Source organism: Perca flavescens, chromosome 2 (genome assembly GCF_004354835.1).
Source record: "Perca flavescens isolate YP-PL-M2 chromosome 2, PFLA_1.0, whole genome shotgun sequence".
NCBI classification, from domain to species: domain Eukaryota; kingdom Metazoa; phylum Chordata; class Actinopteri; order Perciformes; family Percidae; genus Perca; species Perca flavescens.
In genome coordinates, this window is record NC_041332.1 from 23,081,620 (window position 1) to 23,105,413 (window position 23,794).

General features: G+C 40.6%; 1 protein-coding gene across 1 annotated transcript in view; it reads left to right on the forward strand.

Moving 5' to 3' along the window:
- Positions 1-23,794, forward strand: part of ank2a (ankyrin 2a, neuronal) — a 61,530-nt gene that overhangs the window by 23,091 nt on the left and 14,645 nt on the right. The window contains 13 exon segments of the mRNA XM_028589181.1: positions 13-167; positions 520-731; positions 820-1,027; positions 1,272-1,368; positions 1,491-1,719; positions 2,058-2,183; positions 2,299-2,421; positions 13,021-13,042; positions 14,384-14,461; positions 14,628-14,759; positions 15,244-15,384; positions 15,513-15,714; positions 16,070-16,148. Of these exon segments, the coding sequence (XP_028444982.1) occupies positions 13-167; positions 520-731; positions 820-1,027; positions 1,272-1,368; positions 1,491-1,719; positions 2,058-2,183; positions 2,299-2,421; positions 13,021-13,042; positions 14,384-14,461; positions 14,628-14,759; positions 15,244-15,384; positions 15,513-15,714; positions 16,070-16,148 (1,804 nt within the window).

Sequence of the window (23,794 nt, forward strand, 5' to 3'; positions counted from 1 at the left end):
TCATCCTTTTAGGCCTGTGATTGTGGAGATCCCCCATTTTGCAGCCCTGCGGGGAACAGAGCGAGAGCTAGTGATCTTGAGAAGTGAGACAGGAGAGAGCTGGAGGGAACACCACTGTGACTTCACTGAAGAGGAACTGAACCAGATACTTAACGGCATGGATGAAAGTAAGGGATCCTAACTAGACTGTGATAAGCTAACCAAGGGTTGGTAATAGGTTTTGATATTTTACATCACAGCGTTTTATCATGCAAACAATGCATGAAAACCAACAGAACAGATACTTAGATCCATAATATGATCAAAGTAAGCCTTAATACAGGCCAATGTAGATTAGTGAAGCAGGCCAGACTTACCATTTAGATTACACTGATGGGATAATAATGGGAAGCAGAAACTAGGGAAAGTAATGGATAAAGGAGAAACTGAAATAATCGTACACCTGAAATGTCATTCTCCAAACTTCACACAATTCACTGCTCCTAGGGTATTTATGCTAAATATTTTTGATCTTCACAGAACTTGATTCCCCAGAGGAGCTTGAAAAGAAAAGAATATGCCGCATCATCACCCGAGACTTCCCACAGTATTTTGCGGTGGTGTCACGCATAAAGCAGGACAGTCATTTGATTGGACCAGAGGGTGGGGTACTCAGTAGCACTCTTGTGCCCCAGGTCCAGGCTGTCTTCCCTGAAGGAGCCCTCACCAAGAAGATCAGAGTTGGGCTACAGGTACGAACAGTACATTTCTTGGCCGGACATGAATCAAAGTTTTAGCAACTAATACATTTATGTTGATACATTTTGTACTTTGTCCCAGGCTCAGCCCATTGATGTTGAGGTGGTAAGAAAGGTTCTTGGTAACAAAGCCACATTCAGCTCAATTGTCACATTGGAGCCAAGAAGGAGGAAGTTCCACAAACCAATTACCATGACAATCCCTATTCCCAAGAGCTCCAATAGTGACGGGTCAAGCGGAGTGTACAGTGGGGAGACCCCCACCTTACGTTTGCTTTGCAGCATTACAGGTAAGTAATTTGAATAATCAATTATCATCAACATTAGTAAACTATAAAATAAAAATGAACACATCACAGTGCATTATCAGCTACCACTAGCTGATTGTGGTGATGTAGACTAGTCAAAATAAATACTCCATCAATGCATGCTTCGATCGCGAAATCCTGTCATAATTTTTCTTTTCTATAAATACAAAAAAAAGAGTGAACAGACATGACAGGTTGGGTAAAAAATCATGGGTCTGTGTTTCAGGTGGAACTACTCCTGCCCAATGGGAGGACATTACTGGCTCCACGCCTCTCACCTTTGTTAACCAATGTGTGTCCTTCACTACAAACGTGTCAGCGAGGTAAATTCTTCCTACATTTTTTAATGAGGAGTCAAATATACTTCACATAGGCGTTTAACACTTTAATTTACTCCTTTTCTTTATGTAAGTGATTCAACTAAATGTGCCATTTATACTCCTAGGTTCTGGCTGATAGACTGCAGACAGATCCAGGAGTCTGTTAGTTTTGGCTCTCAGCTGTACAGAGAGATCATCTGTGTTCCATACATGGCCAAGTTTGTCATTTTTGCTAAGACACTTGACCCCATTGAGGCCCGTCTGCGCTGTTTCTGCATGACGGACGACAAGATGGACAAGACCCTAGAGCAACAAGAGAACTTCACTGAAGTTGCCCGTAGCCGAGATGTTGAGGTGCAGTGTAATGATGGGGAATAAATAAGAGTATGAGAATGGGTTCATCTAAAGGGGAGTGAGCATACAAATGAGAGAAGTAATGCTGAATTAATCTGTAGCCACATTTTAGCCTTATAAATAAGGAAAGAAGAATATTATGGGAAAAGTGTAGTAAAGAGGGAAGTTGGTGGATATCTTAAGGGACACAGAAAGAGGTTAATGCAGATACCGCCTACCAACTGGTTTTTATTAATATAGTTTGTGTCCTTTAAACATTCTGAGAACACTGTTTTTTAAGATTTGAATACATAATTGTTTTTTTTTATCATGAAAACGGCTCTCATATCCACACACAGGTGCTGGAGGGAAAACCCATATTTGCTGACTGCTTTGGAAACCTGGTGCCTCTTACCAAAAGTGGACAGCACCATGTGTTCAGCTTTTTTGCCTTCAAAGAGAACAGACTGGCCCTCTTCATCAAAGTATGACTACTTCTAAAATATTTACTTATTTACTCAGAGATTTAGAAATTAAGATATGTGTATATACAAATATATGTAATCAATAGACTAAATTGTTGTTTTAATTAATGAACAGATCAGAGACACAGCACAAGAGCCATGTGGTCGCTTGTCCTTCACCAAAGAACCACGCACGTATCGTGCTCTTAACCACAATGCTATCTGCAACCTTAACATCACTCTCCCAACATACTCAAAGGTTAGTTTCAGTACATCTCAGTTTGTATTTGTTTAACAATCGGACGTTATTTTTAGGTGCAGTAACTGCATTGTTTTCCTTCTCTCTGTTTTATGATTCCCTTTAGGAGTCTGATTCAGACCAAGATGCAGATGATGAGGTGAATAAAATGTACTTGATACAGTACTGTATAGAACAATATCATAATTAGTTTGTAACTAACTATGCTTTTTTATCTTGCAGAGTGAGAGGAGTGACAAGAAATGTAAGCTGAGCTCTGTTGTTTTGTATATGCATGCATTTTAGACATTTTACAATCCATTTTCAATCGTTGGTGTTTGTAATGAGGGTGCAAATATAGTTAGTTATAGTCTATATGAATTAAGTATATATTGTATATTTATTTTCCCAGTACAACACAGTAAATTAAAGTCACTTCACTTGATTGACATAAGGTTACTGGTCATAAAGGTTGTAAAGTATTAGTTTACAAATGTGCTGAAAGATGCACTGATTGATATATGCTACTTTCCATTTGGATTAACCTCGCTCTTTTATTTTGCTCTACTAACCTGTGTATAGTTACATGTTTGTTATTGGCAGCTATGCTATGGCTGATATACTCTGCCTTCCCCTCACTCCAAACCCCACTGACTTTCTCCCACCCATTACCCTTTCTGGTAAAACTTTATAATAACCATCAGGAATAAATGGTAAATTGATTGTAAAACAAATTTAAGTTCACAGTTATTTTACTGTTAACAAACAAAGAAATGATAATTAATAATGTTAGCAAATTAATAGTAATGCAATAATTTAGTAACATAACTATTATTTAAAGTTTAACTAACTATTAATTAACCATTTATTAATGATGGTTATTACAAAGTTTTACCCATTTTCTCTGAGCTTTTTTTATTAATCATAAATGAAGGTCAAAATAATACTTTTTATTCAAATCCACTCACAATTGCATTGATTTCCAAGGTATTTGTGTTAGAATATCATCTTATCTTGAGAATTATGTTTTGTGGTAATAATATAAAGTATAAAAAGAATTCATTTTGACCGATTCTTTGATCTTTTGACAAACAACATAATTAGTTTGTTCTTTGTTAAATTGTGTAGATTTATTGCTGGTTTATTTTTTATAATTGTCACTCATTTTGTATGAATCTCTCTTTTTACTTTGACTTTCAGTACTTTCATTTACCAACCTTTCTGAGTTGCTTTCATTCATTCATTATAAATCAAAATCCCCATTCATCTTTTTACATAATTATTTTATGTCACTACTTTGTTGCTGTATTTCAACTAATAGTCCTATAAGGTCACAAAACAGAATACATTTCTGTATAATATAATTTACAAATTTTAACCTGTAATGATATGTGACACCACAAGAAATTCAAATTTTTTCATACATTTTGAAAATGTATTTTACTATACAATATTATGCCATTTTTCAAAGTTAAGTGAATAAATTCATTACTTTACATTGCTTATAAATTCTTAGTATTGTAAAACTTTAAATTAGACCCAAAAGGGTTAGGGTTAGGGTTTTTTAATTGGCATTCATTACTTACTTCACACCTCTTCTTACTAAAAATCCTATTCATTTTTGTTTTCAAAGTTTATTATGTTGTCTATGTTTTAAAACATTAATTTGTAGGCAGACATGACTCTTCATGTCAGCAACAATCTTGAGAAGTTCTGTTGTTATCCTTCCTGTCCCTTTGTTCCATATGTAGATTTCTTTGTTCCCTTTAGTTCTTTTTTATGTTTTGTGTAAGTTTTCTGAATATGTAGTCAAACATATAAGATTGATATTATTCTCGTCCATATTCTACCTGTTTCGTTACTCCTCCTGGCTTTGCTTATGCTGCTCTTCTTCCCTTCAAACTCTTCTGGATCACTTTGTCATCTTCTTTTTGGTCTTCTTTTCAAGACTTCCTTATCCTCTGCTCTGTCATTCTTCTCCTTACTCTGTGAACAGAAGATGGATTTTTGATGGCATTGTCTTGATCACAACTTTCTGATGTCTCTCTTTCCCACTTAATTTGTCCCTTATCTTCTTTACCCTTTTTTATCAAATGTTTTTAATTGAAGATGATGAGTCTGAATCAACTGAGACATTCTCCCTGAGAACTAACCAACCTCTTGACCCAGCAACACTTGCAAGCCCGGACCTTCTCTCAGACATGTCGGATGTCAAAATGTCTGCTATTTTGAATGCTGAGCAAATGGAGCACTTAATATATGCAGAGAGAGCTGGAGTAAGAGGGTTGGAGGAAAAAGAGCCTTTGGCCAAAGACAGGCTGGAAAAGGTTGGAGGGATTCAAAGAGGTGGCATAAATGATATTAGACAGGAAGTGCAACAAGATGATGCTAAAAAAGAGATATGGGGTTCACTCTATGAAACTAAGACTGCTGAAATGAAGACTCCTCCTGTCGAAGAGCCTGTCTTACAAGAGATTTGCATTCAGGGGAAGACTTCAAGTAGATCTGCCATAGAGGTCCAAGACATGACAGGCCTGGTCTCACACCTTAGCATCAACATGGACCAATACCTGGAACAGAGACCTGTAGTGACAAGTGGTTCTCTAGAAGACCTTGTCCAAGATAGATTTGAACAGGTTATTGTAAAGCGTGATGGCAAACGGCGCCCCCCAGATATCAAGAAACCTATTAGGAAGAAACTTAGAGATAGAGAACGTTCTGGGTGTAGCAGCTCTGAGGGTGAGCTGGAAAGGATGAGCTCTGAGGAGTCGTTAGATGGAAATGTTGTTCTTAAGGAAAGTGCCCTTGTACCCTCCACAGATAAGGATCCTCCAGCTTCTCCATCAGTGGTTGAGACACCAATAGGATCTATAAAGGACAGAGTTAAAGCTTTACAGAACAAATTTGAAGAGGAGGAGGTGCAAAACAATACCCAGGAACTAATTCCTCAGTCAAAATCTTCTATCGCCACAAGGAAAAATGAGGCAGACATGCCAGAACTTCCCAGAGTTCCCAAGTCCCCTAAATCCCCCAGATCTCAGACTGAGAGATTAGAGGAGACTATGTCTGTTAAGGAACTGATGAATGCATTTCAGACTGGACAAGACCCTTCGAAGAATAAAGCTGGACTTTTTGAGCACAAAGCAGTGGCTTCTTCTTGTATCTCAACATTGATATTTGAATCAGAAGATTCTAATCAGATACACAGGACAGAACAAAGTCCTATGGAGGAGCCGAAATCACAAACTAAAACTCAGAGACTCACAACTTTCTATCAAGAGAGTGGTGTCAAGCAATGGGACAAAACAGACCCAACTGTAAACTTTATTAGTGATAACTCTGAGGAATCACAGTTAATTTCACATAGTACTTCTTTTGGAAAGACAGTAAAATTTGCCGATACAATTCGATGTGACGATGGAAGTGTAAGCCCACATCGAGAGGCATCAGAGTTGTTAGAGAATAAGACTATGTCTGTGAAGGAGCTGATGAAAACATTCCAGACTGGGCATGATCCCTCAAAAACCAAAGCAGGGCATTTTGAACACAAAGTTGTGACTTCTTGCATTTCAACACTGATATCTGAATCAAGAGATTCTGAAGAGATACAGATGACTAAACAAGATGCTACACAGGAGCCAAAATCACAAACCCAAACTCAAAATCTCACAATTTTCCACCAACAGAGTGATGTCAAGAAATGTTACACAACAGACTTAGAGGATCAACCAGTAAGCTTAATTAGAGATAACTCTGAGGAATCACAGTTTGTTTCAGATAGTGCTTCTTTTGGAAAGACAGTTACATTTGCTGATGCAGTTCAGTGTGACGATGGAAGCATTAGCCCACAGAGAGAAGCACGAGAGTTGCCCGAGAAGGAGACTATGTCTGTTAAGAAGCTGATGAAAGCATTCCAGATTGGGCATGATCCCTCAAAAACTAAAGCTGGGCTTTATGAACATAAAGCTGTGGCTTCTTGCATTTTAACATTGACATCTGAATCAAGAGATTCTGAAATACAAAGGACTGAACAAAGTCCTATTCAGGAGCCAAAATCACAAACCCAAACTCAGAGCCTCAAAACTTTCCATCAACAGAATGTTGTCAAGAAATATGACAAAACAGACTTAGAGAATCGACCATTAAGCTCAAACAGAGATTACTCTGAGGAATCAAAGTTCATTTTAGATAGTGCTTCTTTTGGAAAGACAGTCAAATTTGCAGATACAATTCAATGTGACGATGGAAGTGTTATCCCACAGACAAGAGCATCAGAGTTGTTAGATAAAGAGACTATGTCTGTTAAGGAGCTGATGAAAGCTTTCCAGACTGGGCAGGACCCTTTGAAAAGTAAAGCTGACCTGGGTGAACACAAAGCCATTGCTTCATCTTCTATTCCAACACTGATATCTACATCGGTAGATCCTGAAGAGATTCAGATGACTGAAGACAGTCCCACACAGGAGCAAAAATTACAATCCCAAATACAGAATATCACAATTTTCCATCCCCAAAGTGATGTGGACGTATGTGGAAAATTGGATTTGGAGGCACAAACAGTATGCTTAAGGAGAGATAACTCTGAGGAATTAGAGCTAATTTCAGATATTTCTTATTTTGGAGAGACAGTAGAAATTGATGATCAGTTTGATGATGGAAGGGTTAGCCCTGAGAGAGAAGAGCCAGACTTGTCAGGGAGAAGCCAGGGCAGGATGCAGTTAGGAGAACCAGTCATAAGCACTGGTAGGAGTTTATCTGAAGACACACAGATCAGTCCTGATCGCAGACATTCTGAGGACTTCAGTGCTGATATAAAGGCTGAGCTGGAAGAAAGTCCAGAGTATCAACTTTTCAAGCAGACATCAACAGCTGAAGATGTAAGTGATCAGCTGAAGGCACTTAAGGAGGAAACCTTGGCTGATTCTGATACAAATCCAGCATCCATCTCAAGTCCCTGTGTGAAAAGTTATTTTGGGGAAGGCGTTTCTTTTATTGAGAATCAAATGAAAGATGATGATCTAAGTCTTGAGAGTCCCCAGCATGAAGGTATAGCTGAATCCCCGAACACTAGTGTTGATATTAGGACCTCTTGTTCCAGCTCAGGGGAGAGCGAGAATCATGAAGGACTTGCAGTGACACATAAAATGACCAATGAAATGCTTACTTACTCCACTAAGAGTGAAGAAACATACATCATACCTTCACAGGAGAAGAGGCTTCATGGAGCAAGCAAAGATAACACAACAATTGATTGTGAAAGCAAAATATTCTTTACACAAACTGACACTGAAGTCGAAATCGATGAGCCACAACTTCAAGAATTTCATATTGAAAGGAACACATCTAGCCAGGCATCCACTGCAGTAAAAGATATGTCAGGAATGTTGTCCTTAATGAACAGTGACTTAGATCAGTGTCTAAAAGCCAGGCCTGTGGCACGTCAGCCACAAGGAGAGGATTTTGTTCAGGAGAAATTTGAACAAACTATTTTATCAAAGGACAAAGATAAAGAAATTCTTGCATTTGTCACTGATGAAAATAAAGGAGCAACAGTGGATGGCACAAAACAAGAAATATATCAAGCACCAATGGGAGAACATCCAATTATATGGGAAGGTGAAGAAGTAAAAGATACGTCAGCTATGTTGTCAGTTATGAACAAAGACTTGGATCAGTATCTAGAGGCAATGTCTGTGGCTAGTCGATCGATAGAAGAGGATGACGTGCAGGAGAAATTTGAAATGTTCACATCTTTCACTTATGAAAATAAAGGAGAGACAGTGGATGGCACAATACAAGAAACAGATTGTGATACAGTGAAACATAAGGTCACAAGGAGCGGTGAAGAAATGGCAAGGGAATTTAAAGAAACCCAAGCAACATTGACTGAAGAACTCCCAATGAAGGAAGAGTGGGTAGAGAGAAAGGCTTTATATCAGCCGTCTACAAAAGTAAAGGAGATGTCAGGGATGCTTTCACTGCTTAACAGTGACTTAGACAAGTACCTTGAGGACAGGCCAGTAAAATGTAGGCCTCCAGAAGAGGACATTATCCAGGAGAAATTTGAACAAGTTACTCTCCCCAAAATGCAAAAATCCTGGAGTGAGGAGCAAACAATTACAATATGTGATGAAATGCAAATAGCTTGTACTGGTGTGAAGGATAATATAAGTGGAGAGACACATGAACAGACTGCTGTGGTTGAACTCAAAGAACTTAAACCAAGTACTGTATTGGAGACATCATTCCAAGACGTTTGCATCAAGAGAAAGACACGCCAAGAACGGTCTACAACTGAGAGGGATATGTCAGGCATGTCGTCACTTCTCAGTAGTGACCAATATCTCGAGGAAAAACCAGTGACAATACACTGCCACCCAGAAGAAGAGGATCTAGTCCATGTGAGCTACAAACAAGTTATTTTGACAAGTAGTAATATAGATGATAAAACAGATGTAGAGGCAAATGAACACATGCAGACCAACATAGTTGGAATCACAGAATTGTCACCAAGTTCTGTATTTGAGACACCATTAGAAGAAGTTTGCATCAAAAGAAAGACACAGCAACAACAGTCTGCAACTGAGAGGGACATGACAGGCATGTTGTCACTTCTCAGTAGTAACTTGGACCAATATCTTGAGGAAAAGCCAGTGGCAATACAATGCCTCCCAGAAGACGATCTAGTCCATGAGAGCTACAAACAAATTATTCTCACAAGTAGTAATTTGGAAGATAAGATAGGTGTAGAGGCAAATGAACACATGCAGACAGACGTAGTTGGAGTTACAGAATTGTCACCAAGTTCTGTATTGGAGACACCATTCCAAGAAGTTTGCATTGAGAGAAAGACACAACAACAACATCAACAGTCTGCAACTGAGAGGGATATGTCAGGCATGTTGTCACTTCTCAGTAGGGATTTGGACCAATATCTTGAGGAAAAGCCAGTGGCAATACAATGCCACACAGAAGAGGATCTAGTCCATGAGAGCTACAAACAAGTTATTTTGACAAGCAGTAATTTGGAAGATAAGATAGGTGTAGAGGCAAATGAACACATGCAGACAGACGTAGTTGGAGTTACAGAATTGTCACCAAGTTCTGTGTCGGAGACACCATTCCAAGAAGTTTGCATTGAGAGAAAGACACAACAACATCAACAGTCTGTAACTGAGAGGGATATGTCAGGCATGTTGTCACTTCTCAGTAGTGACTTGGACCAATATCTTGAGGAAAAGCCAATGGCAATACAATGCCACCCAGAAGAGGATCTAGTCCATGAGAGCTACAAACAAGTTATTTTGACAAGCAGTAATTTGGAGGATAAGATAGGTGTAAACGCAAACGACCACATGCAGACCAACGTAGTTGGAATCACAGAATTGTCACCAAGTTCTGTATTGGAGACACCATTTCAAGAAGTTTGCATTGAGAGAAAGATGCAGCAGCAACAACAACAGTCTGCAACTGAAAGGGATATGTCAGGAATGTTGACACTGCTCAGTTCTGACTTAAGTCAATACTTAAAGGAAAAGCCAGTGGCAAAACAATGCCACCCAGAAGAGGATCTCGTCCATGAGAGCTACAAACAAGTTATTCTGACAAGTAGTAATTTGGAAGATAAGATAGGTGTAGAGGCAAATGAACACATGCAGACAGACGTAGTTGGAGTTACAGAATTGTCACCAAGTTCTGTATTGGAGACACCATTCCAAGAAGTTTGTATTGAGAGAAAGACACAACAACAACATCATCAACAGTCTGCAACTGAGAGGGATATGTCAGGTATGTTGTCACTTCTCAGTAGTGACTTGGACCAATATCTTGAGGAAAAGCCAGTGGCAATACAAGGTCACCCAGAAGAGGATCTAGTCCATGAGAGCTACAAACAAGTTATTTTGACAAGCAGTAATTTGGAGGATAAGATAGGTGTAAACGCAAACGACCACATGCAGACCGACGTAGTTGGAATCACAGAATTGTCACCAAGTTCTGTATTGGAGACACCATTCCAAGAAGTTTGCATTGAGAGAAAGATGCAGCAGCAACAACAACAGTCTACAACTGAAAGGGATATGTCAGGCATGTTGTCACTTCTCAGTAGTAACTTGGACCAATATCTTGAGGAAAAGCCAGTGGCAATACAATGCCTCCCAGAAGACGATCTAGTCCATGAGAGCTACAAACAAGTTATTCAGACAAGCAGTAATTTGGAGGATAAGATAGGTGTAGAGGCAAATGACCACATACAGATTGACGTAGTTGGAGTCACAGAATTGTCACCAAGTTCTGTATTGGAGAGACCATTCCAAGAAGTTTGCATCGAGAGAAAGACACAACAACAGTCTTCAACTGAGAGGGACATGACAGGCCTGTTGTCACTGCTCAGTACTGACTTAAATCAATATTTAAAGGAAAAGCCAGTAGTGATAAAATGCCACCCAAAAGAGGAGGTACTCAATGACAGCTACAAAGAAGTTATATTAACAAAAGACACTAAGAGAGAAACTCTTACATTCTCCCCTGAACAGAAGATGATGTTACTAGAAGATACACATTTAGACTTCGTGGACCTCAATAAAAAGGGAGATTTGGAGAGTGGATGGCAGACATGTTCCCATGAAGATGAAGGACCCAAGAGTTGCTCATCTAACGAGGGTGAGGATAAAACCTCACCATGTGCAGCCTCACATTTTATTGACTCTACTGAAGGGGTGGTGGGCATTACAAAGTCATATGTGACAGTGGATGACTGTTACAATGATCATAAAGATGTTGATGTAGTTGCTGCTCATTCAATTCTTAAGACACACACATTTTTGCTACCAAGTAGTTCTGAGACATCGCAACGACCGACCAATTTGGAGAACCTAAACACTGTGGTTTTTGACCCAGCTAAAGAGCCATGTCATCAAGACTCACTAGAGGCAAGTCCTCTCATGGAGGATAGATCTTCAAACAAATCCCCTGATTCAATTGAGCCAAGCCCTTCTGGAGAATTCCCTAGTCCAGACTCTCTTGAAGGAAGTCCGACCCAATCAAAGGACACAGAATATAACATGCCAGCCAAGACAGCTGTGTATGAGGATTATGCCTCCCAGCTAAAAGCATGTTATTCTTATGACAAACATATTTACAGGGATGAAAGTGAGCATGACGAGCAAGAAAACAACGATGAGTTCAACCAAATGGGAAGTGAGATAAAGGAGGACATACATTCCTACTCAGCAAAGACAGTAATCAATGGCAATATGTATTCTGACACCAAAATATGTGACAATGACAATCTTCACATGCTCATAAGGCAAGACTCTCTTGATGCAGATAATAGTAAAGATGATGCTACCAATAAACAATTAACTCCAGAAGAGGAGATGTTTAAAATGGCTGCAAAGATCAAAACATTTGAGGAGATGGAACAGGAGGCTAAAATGAAGAGAGACAAATCAGAGACAGGCGATCTCAGAGATGATGAACTAGATCTAAAATTTGGCCCAGTTATACAGACTTCCTCACAAGGTACACTAGAGAAGACATCTGAAAAATGTGTGATAGAAAGCACTCACACACTTAGTGAGGCAACAGATATTAGTGTGAGCATTAAGGAGGTGGAAATCAAGTCACAACACAAAACTACTCGATCAATTGATGGCTCATTGTGTTCAGAAAGTGAGGAGTCTGTGGCACTGTTGGCAGAAAGAGAAGTTGAAATACACGAAGATAAAGAAACTGTAGAAGGTGAACGAGCCTCAGTCACTGACACACATTTTTCCAGCTGTGTGAGAGATGAGCACCATTCAGATGATGACAAAGAAGTTGAGTCATCACTGACAGATGGTTCAGGTTCTGTTAGCAAACCTCAGGCTATAGTGTGCACTAAAGAACTAGAATATCTTATTCCAGGATTTGAGGGTAAAAATGATTTAGTCTTCAATGCACAGTTTGAGGCTGAAGAACAGATAAATTTTAGTCCTGCAGAGGACAGAAAAACACCTGATAAATCACCTGTTCGAACACCAGGTGATAAAAGAACCCCTGATCCATTTCAGTTTCAAGAGGGGAAACTTTTTGAAATGACCAGAGGGGGAGCTATTGATATGACAAGAAGAAGTTTTGATGAAGGGGAAGGATATGCATTTTTTCATATAGGGGAACATCCAGTTGATGAAGTTGTACCAGAGGAGACTGGGGAAGGTCAAACAAAGTCTTTAACTTTAGAGAAAAATGATTATAGTACAGATACAACCCTTCAAGAGATCCCCAAATCATATCTAACTCAGGGTGCAAATGACACAATTCCTATTCCCAAACCCAGAACAATCACCAAACCTTTAAGTGACATATCAGAGAGTGAAAAGCCACTTTCTGAAGCTGATCTTGGCAGCTCCGTAGAGGTACAGCTTGGTTCCCCCAGTGTTTTGGAGAGACTAACCAACACTCAAAGTGAGGTTGGAAACCTTGAAAGCCTTGGTCTAGGCTATCTAGATTCTACTATAGCTGACCTTCAATCAGACACATCCACAGTTGCCCATTCAGCATACTCAGAGCAGAGCCATGATTCCTCAGACTCCTCTCCTGATGATGATGATGATGATGATGAGGATGAAGATGAAGAAGACCAGTGCTCAGTTATAGAGATGTCCATTTCAGCTGCAGATGCTGGCATCCCAGCATATCATCAGGATTCACCCCCACCTTTGAATATAACCATGAAAGACTCACAGAAATCTGAGCTTGATCGGGTTCAAAGAAAAGCACAAAAAAGCTCAAATTTGGATCGTAGGACTAGATCTGAGGCCAATAGTGATAGAAGTAAAGCCTCTAATAAAGCCAGCAGGAGTTATTCTGACAGTAGTCAACCCACTGATGAATCCAAACTTTCCCCCTCCAAACTTCCTGTCATGGCGCAACAGAAACCTCCAACTCAATCAATCTCCTTCTCCTCTCCTCAAAGGAATGACATCCAACTCTCTAAGACAACTAAAACATCTGTTAGGTCTTCTTTGGATGCTGATGATATAAGCAGCGCTAGTCACAGAAGTCCAGACTCTGTTATCTTCACATATGACATCCCAGCCTCACACAGTTCTGATTCTGAAGGCAACCCGTTGCCAGCTGTGCAACCATCTTCTGGGATAGAGCATGTATTTGAATCCAGGCCTGCCTGGGATGACACGGTGGAAACTCAGATGCAGAGAATCGTCGATGAGCCAACTCCAGAATGTACGCCAGGTATGGCCAGATCCTACATGACCTTTTGCTTTCCTATCTCTTCTCCTTGGCAGCAAGACCCTTTTCCTATTCCTAAGAACATAATATCACCATTAGTCGTTTTGTGTTTGTCTTTTGTGTGTGATTTGTCTTGTCCCATCTTACATTGTGTGTGTGTGTGTGTGTGTGTGTGTGTGTGTGTGTGTGTGTGTGTGTGTGTGTGTGTGGTGTTTTGCATGTTGGTATGTTATTTTTCCATCTGTGTAAATGCAATCTCAAGATTGGATGGCCATGTTGTTAAAGAAGGAATATCTTTAACAATTTTAATGCAGACTTCCACTATTGTATTGGTATCTGTACTACTAATATACAGCTTTACTAATATTAGCATCCACATCGCTTAATCAGCACATTAATGTCATTGTTTAAACTAATGATTAAAAACATGATGTGCTAATTGTGACCAAATAATCATAGTCTGTTAACAAGTCAGCTCCTCTTCAGCGTGACGAATCCCACCTTCATGTCATCATCCATGTCAACATCACAGACCCACATTTCATTTACAGTATTACATATAATACATTAGTATTACAGAATCCTCAAGAATAAGATTTTTGATCTATACCTACAAAGTATATTTTACATGACTGGTACCTGCAATGTGAAAAAAGCTTTACTTTGATCTATCTAGGTAATGGTATTCTACACCTTGAATTGTTGACCATGATATTAAAATGTAATGTTTGGCTATGACGGCATTTTTTAGTGGATTGGCAGGATGATGCTGACAGGAAAGAGGAGACATTAGCTATCGTTGCAGATCTTCTTGGCTTCAGCTGGACTGGTAAGCTGTAAAATAATGCAATTGTTTTGCAAGTATTTTGTTTGAAATGGAACTGAACTGAACTGGGGGAATAGCTGAAAATACATCAATGTTCTAGCAGCAAACAATATATAAAAAATATGTTTTTTTACATTGTCATCCCTTGTTTTGTTACCCATCACTCTAGAACTGGCAAGAGAACTGGAGTTCAGTGAGAATGATATCCAATTAGTAAGAACAGAGAATCCCAATTCCCTCCAAGAGCAGAGCCATGCCTTGCTGCAGCGCTGGGTTGAGCGTGAAGGCAAACATGCCACAGGTACATGGTACTTGGTCTGACAGATTTCACTTGACATTTTACTAGTATTTGTCAATACAGTACTTTAAATCCTGTAAACATTGTTAATCCATTTGCACTCCAGGCAATTGCTTGAACACATATTTTAAAAGTAATTATGTGCACATCCCACCTTCTGGCAGGTGCAGGACAAATGAAAATACTTAAAATGAAAAAAATGTAATGTCCGCAACACTGCTTAAACTCCCATATTTAATACAAATGCAACGTTTCGACCCTACTGGGTCTTCTTCAGGCAAATGGTGGCAATTGCTTGAACACAGCCTGTGCAATGAATCTATTTTAACTTTGTTTTTTAATCTATCAAATAATTAGTGTATGGTAGGCCTATATTCATACTGTAGATTCAATGTAATCTTACATTTGCAATTTTTAAATAATTTCTTTGTTGTGTCAATTGAATGCTTTTTAACTGTCTTTTAATGATTGTTAAATCCTTCAACAGAGGACTGTATGATTAAGAGACTAACCAAGATCAACCGCATGGACATCGTCCATCTTATTGAAACCCAGATGAACAAGTCAGTTCAAGAGCAAACATCTAGAACTTATGCAGAGATAGAAAAGACTCTGGATCACAGTGAAGGTAGTAACACTAAAACAAACACTCAACTCAGCAACCAGTTTCAAGTATCTATCTAACTAACACCAGGCTATATTCATGCGTTTGCTAGCACTCTTATTTATCACGTCTGTGTTTTTTAGTATCTGTAGCCCTATCTTCAGTGCAAGAGGATGCAGACAGCCCCAGAGTTGTGAGAAGGGTGGAGTCAGACCGCAGACCACCCCCAGCTGTTTCTGAAGAGGACCTCTCAGTTGCTTCCCTACTGGATATTCCTTCCTGGGCAGAGCCTGTTGGACACACCCACTCAGAGAGCATGCATGGTGACCTGTTGGAGGAGCTCGAGATCCCACAGTAAATGATTTATTTCAAATGATTCCTGAATCCGCAACACACATCAGCAGCGTAGCGTAGTGCCACATCATTTGACACAGTTCAACCCATTGCACACACCGGACACGCCGTATAGGCATAAAAAGATAAAGAAGTAGTCTAGTCAAAACTGCTGTTTTTAGGGAGGGCAATATTTCCCAGCATGTCGAGGCTGAGAAATATAACAGTGTCATATCCTGATGTAAGGAGGGTGCAGGTATTTGCCCTGTGCCCATTGTTTGTGGGTGTTGCCCTTTAGTCTTGTTAAATTAGGGCTTTGACATATCTCATTCATGCAAAGTCATATTTTTGACCTAGCCTTCTTTTTGTGTTACAGTGAATTGAACCCTAACCTGTGGATCTCTGAAGATGTAATTACACAAGAACCTACAAGTTACGACAACTCAGATGAGCAAGTAAGTTTGCTTCCCACTTTAAAAGAAGCAGCACTGGGGAGCAAAGCAACTCAGGGTTATGCCCCCAGAGTGAAAGACCAGCAAGATTGCTGCAGTGTTGAAGTTCATTCTTCTAGGCCTTTCCAAGGTGGCACACAGTGCCAAGTCAAAGATGACTCCAGCCAAACCTTACCATTCAAGCAGTGTGGTGGTGAAGATGAACAAGGGAAATCACCTAAAATCCTGAGGTTACCATCATCTATATATATCAGAGACTTTGGTTTGTGCCTATCAGAGTCAGACCAAGCTGAGACTGACTTCACTGAGCTTTGTGATGAGTTTAGCTATGAACCACTGCATACAGAGCGAGCTAAAACCAGTATCAGAAGCATTTCTGACCCTAGCCTGTTAGCCTTGTCACCAAAGGACCAACAAGCAACTCTGGCCATGACAGAAGATGACTCTCAGAAGTGTACTGATAAGGTCCCAGCCCAAGTAATCTGTGGTCATGACAAGATCCCACATGTTTCATGTGTGGAGACGGGCTTAAAACCCTTTAAGTCAAGTAAAGAAGGAAATACAAAACCCCAAGTGTACAGTGATTCGTATCCAGAAAACATGCCCTTCATTGATGATTTAATTGAACCCATAATTGCAACAGCTAAGTACAGCATGGTGAAACAATTCAAAATGAAGGTACCAAAGACCAATTTGCCACAAAGTTTGACAAGTGACCCTGCTCACATGGCTTGTGACTTAACTGATATTACCCATCCTGCACTGCAGTCACCTGAGCAAGATGTGACATTACCTTTCACTTGTATAGAGTACAGCCCTTTGACCCCTGATTCTTTAACGTCTGAGAAGCAGTGTGGCTCATTTTCACCTGTTAATGAAAGGGATATATTCCCTGAAGAGGCATGGATATTAAATGACCCCATAGCTAGACTGTCGTCCCCTGAATCAGTCATGTCAATTGGTGACTATAGGGCAATGTCACCTGACTCTCCCTTTGGGGGGAAAAAAGTCTTATCTGCAGACTTTTCCAGTATATTAGATGGCAGCCAGGCACGCTCTCCTAGGTCTGATGCATTTAGTTCACCAGATGTTACAATTAATTTAACTGAAGATGAATTACACCCCAATCAATCAAACACATATAAATCTGCATCACTGTTTGGTTTGAAAGATTTTTCCACTGCTGTAATTTCACACTCATTTTGTTCTGAGTTCTTTGAATCTTGGAATAAGTATAGGCCACTGTCACCTCACTCTCAAGTACCTAAATATAGTCCACATGTAACTGATGGTGTACAGATAAAGGAAGAGTTCAGGGCAATCTCACCTGTGACATCAGATATCGAATGTCAGTGCCAACCATCCTCGCCAGAATCACAGACTTCTCAGTGCAGTTTCTCATTTCTTGAACTTATGCTCTCAGAACCTATACGTGCCCAACTTATGAATCAATATTGTGATTATTACTTACAATATTCAGGAGGAACTCCACCCTTACCACTGACGTCCGCTCCTCACACTACAGTCTGCAAAGAACTAGGTCAGGGTAGCCCTTTGACACCAGACTTGGTAGCCTCAGATCATTTGCAATATTATATAAATGCTCTATCACCGCTTGATAAATGGTGGGATGAAAAAAGCACAGATGAACCAAATCGATTGACATGGCATGTAAGAGCTGAAGAAAGGGCACCTCTGTTTACAACTGATGTTTCATCTGCAAAATATCTTACACATGATGATGTCACAAGTATCCATAGTGGAGTAGATTTATGCTGTTCAAGTCAAACAGAAAAGTCATCTGAAGCACTAAAACCACAGAAGGAAAGTAGTCAATCTTTCCTTAATTACTGGTTTTCTAAGTTGAAACCACAATCCTCTGATTACATACCATCACAAGGTCAGTCAGATGATAATTTAACAAAAATAAGACAAAAAAACTCACAACACAAAAATATGCAAGATTCCATGAATTCATATTGGGTGAAAGAATCATCCAAAAGAAACTCATGCTCAGATCACAAATATCACAAACAATCTGTAGAAACCTGTCACATGTTCACACAACTACCAACAACGAAACCAATGGTCTTTAACTTGGTGGAGAGACCCAAATACATTTTAGAGTTTCCAAGTAACATAGCTCCAACATCCAACACCGAAAATTCATTTATTAAGACTGAAAACAGAGAGTGCAATTGTACACTACTTAAAGATGGCCTCAACAAATTAAGGCCACAGTCCCATATGTCGAATACTTTTTTAGGAAAATTATATAATGATATATACCTTGAAAATACATTGGATGAAACTGGACAGGATTCTCCAAAGTCCGCATTTTTCGCACACTTTAGAGCATCCTCCCCAGCATCTGTGGCGTCAGTTGAGGAGGGTTCTTTGTCCCCTCACTTGACATTTGGCCAAATGAAGAGTCAACATTGTAACTATTATTTACAGTACTCTGAAAGTAGACCAGCATCACCTCTTTCAACTCTGTCAGAAGTTGAGTATTCAGATTTTTGTCTTGAGGAATTGTTTAGGGACAACAGACCAGATTCACCAGATTCACTTACTTTACGAGTTGATGCTAAATACACAAGCGTAACTGTAACTGCATCCCAACCATTGATCACTGCAAGACATCTTACATATGCAGATGTTGTGCGGGGCATAACACATGAAAGACAAGCAGATGCATTGTTGGTTTGCAAACCATTTGAGTTTATACCTATTTGGCCTCCGTCAGTGTCGTCAGACAAGGAGTGCACTCACTCCTTCATAGAAGACTGGGTCACCAGACCACATTCTCCAGAGTCGGTAGCATCTCAAAGTGAACATAGGCCCGTCTCTCCTGACTCACCTGTTCCTCAGTTCAGAGCTCCCTATATCAGTCATGATGTTGAATTGTCAAGACACAGGTCATTTACACCACAATCTGCTTTTTCAGACTGGGAAGGTACTGATTTGTGTCTGGAGACACTGTTTGACGAGACCAGACCAGAGTCCCCTCAGTCAGTTTTATCAGACTTTGAACTTGATAAGTTATTTAGCAGCAGGGCGTTGTCGCTGGAATCCGTGTCTTCCGATTTGGACTTTTCTCTTATGCAGGAATGGTTAGCAGACTTTAGAGCATCTTCCCCAGAATCTATGGCATCAGTTGAGCAGCATTCTTTGTCTCCTCACATGACATTTGGCCAAATGAAGTGTCAACATTGTAACTATTATTTCCAGTACTCTGAAAGTAGACCAGTATCACCTCTTTCAACACTGTCAGATGTTGAGTATTCAGATTTTTGTCTTGAGGAATTGTTTGGGGACACCAGACCAGATTCGCCAGATTCACTTACTTTACGGGTTGATGCTAAACACACAAGCGTACCTGTAACTGCATCCCAACCATTGTTTACTGCAAGACCTCTTACATATGCAGATGTTGTGCGGGGCATAACACATGAAAGACAAGCAGATACTTTGTTGGTGTGCGAACCATTTAAGTTTATACCTATTTGGACTCCGTCAATGTCGTCAAACAAGGAGTGCACTCACTCCTTCATGGAAGACTGGGTCACCAGACCACATTCTCCAGAGTCAGTGGCATCTCATAGAGAACATAGGGTCCCCTCTCCTGACTCAACTGTTCCTCAATTCAGAGCTCCCTATATCAGTCATGATGTTGAATTGTCAAGACACAGGTCATTTACACCACAATCAGCTTTTTCAGACTGGGAAGGTACTGATTTGTGTCTGGAGACACTGTTTGACGAGACTAGACCAGAGTCCCCGCAGTCAGTTTCATCAGACTTTGTACTTGATGAGTTTTTTAGCAGCAGGGCGTTGTCCCCGGAATCTGTATCTTCCAATTTTGACTTTTCTCTTCTTCAGGAATGGTTAGCAAACTTTAGAACATCCTCCCCAGAGTCAGTGGCATCTCAAAGTGAACATAGGCCCCTCTCTCCTGACTCACCTGTTCCTCAGTTCAGAGCTCCCTATATCAGTCATGATGTTGAATTGTCAAGACACAGGTCATTTACACCACAATCTGCTTTTTCAGACTGGGAAGGTACTGATTTGTGTCTGGAGACACTGTTTGACAAGACCAGACCAGAGTCCCCTCAGTCAGTTTTATCAGACTTTGAACTTGATAAGTTATTTAGGAGCAGGGCGTTGTCGCCGGAATCCGTGTCTTCCGATTTTGACTTTTCTCTTATGCAGGACTGGTTAGCAGACTTTAGAGCATCTTCCCCAGAATCTGTGGCATCAGTTGAGCAGCATTCTTTGTCTCCTCACATGACATTTGGCCAAATGAAGTGTCAACATTGTAACTATTATTTACAGTACTCTGAAAGTAGACCAGTATCACCTCTTTCAACACTGTCAGATGTTGAGTATTCAGATTTTTGTCTCGAGGAATTGTTTGGGGACACCAGACCAGATTCGCCAGATTCACTTACTTTACGGGTTGATGCTAAACACACAAGCGTACCTGTAACTGCATCCCAACCATTGTTCCCTGCAAGACCTCTTACGTATGCAGATGTTGTGCGGGGCATAACACATGAAAGACAAGCAGATACTTTGTTGGTGTGCGAACCATTTAAGTTTATACCTATTTGGACTCCGTCAGTGTCATCAGACAAGGAGTGCACTCACTCCTTCATAGAAGACTGGGTCACCAGACCACATTCTCCAGAGTCAGTGGCATCTGATAGAGAACATAGGGTCCCCTCTCCTGACTCAACTGTTCCTCAATTCAGAGCTCCCTATATCAGTCATGATGTTGAATTGTCAAGACACAGGTCATTTACACCACAATCAGCTTTTTCAGACTGGGAAGATACTGATTTGTGTCTGGAGACACTGTTTGACGAGACTAGACCAGAGTCCCCGCAGTCAGTTTCATCAGACTTTGTACTTGATAAGTTATTTAGGAGCAGGGCGTTGTCCCCGGAATCCGTGTCTTCCAATTTTGACTTTTCTCTTCTGCAGGAATGGTTAGCAAACTTTAGAACATCCTCCCCAGAGTCAGTGGCATCTCAAAGGGAACATAGGCCCCTCTCTCCTGACTCACCTGTTCCTCAGTTCAGAGCTCCCTATAACAGTCATGATGTTGAATTGTCAAGACACAGGTCATTTACACCACAATCAGCTTTTTCAGACTGGGAAGGTACTGATTTGTGTCTGGAGATACTGTTTGACGAGACCAGACCAGAGTCCCCTCAGTCAGTTTTATCAGACTTTGAACTTGATAAGTTATTTAGGAGCAGGGCGTTGTCCCCGGAATCCGTGTCTTCCGATTTTGACTTTTCTCTTATGCAGGAATGGTTAGCAGATTTTAGAGCATCTTCCCCAGAATCTGTGGCATCAGTTGAGCAGCATTCTTTGTCTCCTCACATGACATTTGGCCAAATGAAGTGTCAACATTGTAACTATTATTTACAGTACTCTGAAAGTAGACCAGTATCACCTCTTTCAACACTGTCAGATGTTGAGTATTCAGATTTTTGTCTCGAGGAATTGTTTGGGGACACCAGACCAGATTCGCCAGATTCACTTACTTTACGGGTTGATGCTAAACACACAAGCATAACTGTAACTGCATCCCAACCATTGTTCCCTGCAAGACCTCTTACGTATGCAGATGTTGTGCGGGGCATAACACATGAAAGACAAGCAGATACTTTGTTGGTGTGCGAACCATTTAAGTTTATACCTATTTGGACTCCGTCAGTGTCATCAGACAAGGAGTGCACTCACTCCTTCATAGAAGACTGGGTCACCAGACCACATTCTCCAGAGTCAGTGGCATCTGATAGAGAACATAGGGTCCCCTCTCCTGACTCAACTGTTCCTCAATTCAGAGCTCCCTATATCAGTCATGATGTTGAATTGTCAAGACACAGGTCATTTACACCACAATCAGCTTTTTCAGACTGGGAAGGTACTGATTTGTGTCTGGAGACACTGTTTGACGAGACTAGACCAGAGTCCCCGCAGTCAGTTTCATCAGACTTTGTACTTGATAGTTTTTTTTTTAGCAGCAGGGCGTTGTCCCCGAATCTGTATCTTCCAATTTTGACTTTTCTCTTCTGCAGGAATGGTTAGCAAACTTTAGAACATCCTCCCCAGAGTCAGTGGCATCTCAAAGTGAACATAGGCCCCTCTCTCCTGACTCACCTGTTCCTCAGTTCAGAGCTCCCTATAACAGTCATGATGTTGAATTGTCAAGACACAGGTCATTTACACCACAATCAGCTTTTTCAGACTGGGAAGGTACTGATTTGTGTCTGGAGACACTGTTTGACGAGACCAGACCAGAGTCCCCTCAGTCAGTTTTATCAGACTTTGAACTTCATAAGTTATTTAGCAGCAGGGCGTTGTCGCCGGAATCCGTGTCTTCCGATTTGGATTTTTCTCTTATGCAGGAATGGTTAGCAGACTTTAGAGCATCTTCCCCAGAATCTATGGCATCAGTTGAGCAGCATTCTTTGTCTCCTCACATGACATTTGGCCAAATGAAGTGTCAACATTGTAACTATTATTTACAGTACTCTGAAAGTAGACCAGTATCACCTCTATCAACACTGTCAGATGTTGAGTATTCAGATTTTTGTCTCGAGGATTTGTTTGGGGACACCAGACCAGATTCGCCAGATTCCCTTACTTTACGGGTTGATGCTAAACACACAAGCATAACTGTAACTGCATCCCAACCATTGTTTACTGCAAGACCTCTTACATATGCAGATGTTGTGCGGGGCATAACACATGAAAGACAAGCAGATACTTCGTTGGTGTGCAAACCATTTAAGTTTATACCTATTTGGACTCCGTCAGTGTCGTCAAACAAGGAGTGCACTCACTCCGTCATAGAAGACTGGGTCACCAGACCACATTCTCCAGAGTCAGTGGCATCTGATAGAGAACATAGGGTCCCCTCTCCTGACTCGACTGTTCCTCAAATCAGAGCTCCCTATATCTGTCATGATGTTGAATTGTCAAGACACAGGTCATTTACACCACAATCAGCTTTTTCAGACTGGGAAGGTACTGATTTGTGTCTGGAGACACTGTTTGACGAGACTAGACCAGAGTCCCCGCAGTCAGTTTCATCAGACTTTGTACTTGATAAGTTTTTTAGCAGCAGGGCGTGTTCCCCCGAATCTGTATCTTCCAATTTTGACTTTTCTCTTCTGCAGGAATGGTTAGCAAACTTTAGAACATCCTCCCCAGAGTCAGTGGCATCTCAAAGTGAACATAGGCCCCTCTCTCCTGACTCACCTGTTCCTCAGTTCAAAGCTCCCTATAACAGTCATGATGTTGAATTGTCAAGACACAGGTCATTTACACCACAATCAGCTTTTTCAGACTGGGAAGGTACTGATTTGTGTCTGGAGATACTGTTTGACGAGACCAGACCAGAGTCCCCTCAGTCAGTTTTATCAGACTTTGAACTTGATAAGTTATTTAGGAGCAGGGCGTTGTCCCCGGAATCCGTGTCTTCCGATTTTGACTTTTCTCTTATGCAGGAATGGTTAGCAGATTTTAGAGCATCTTCCCCAGAATCTGTGGCATCAGTTGAGCAGCATTCTTTGTCTCCTCATATGACATTTGGCCAAATGAAGTGTCAACATTGTAACTATTATTTACAG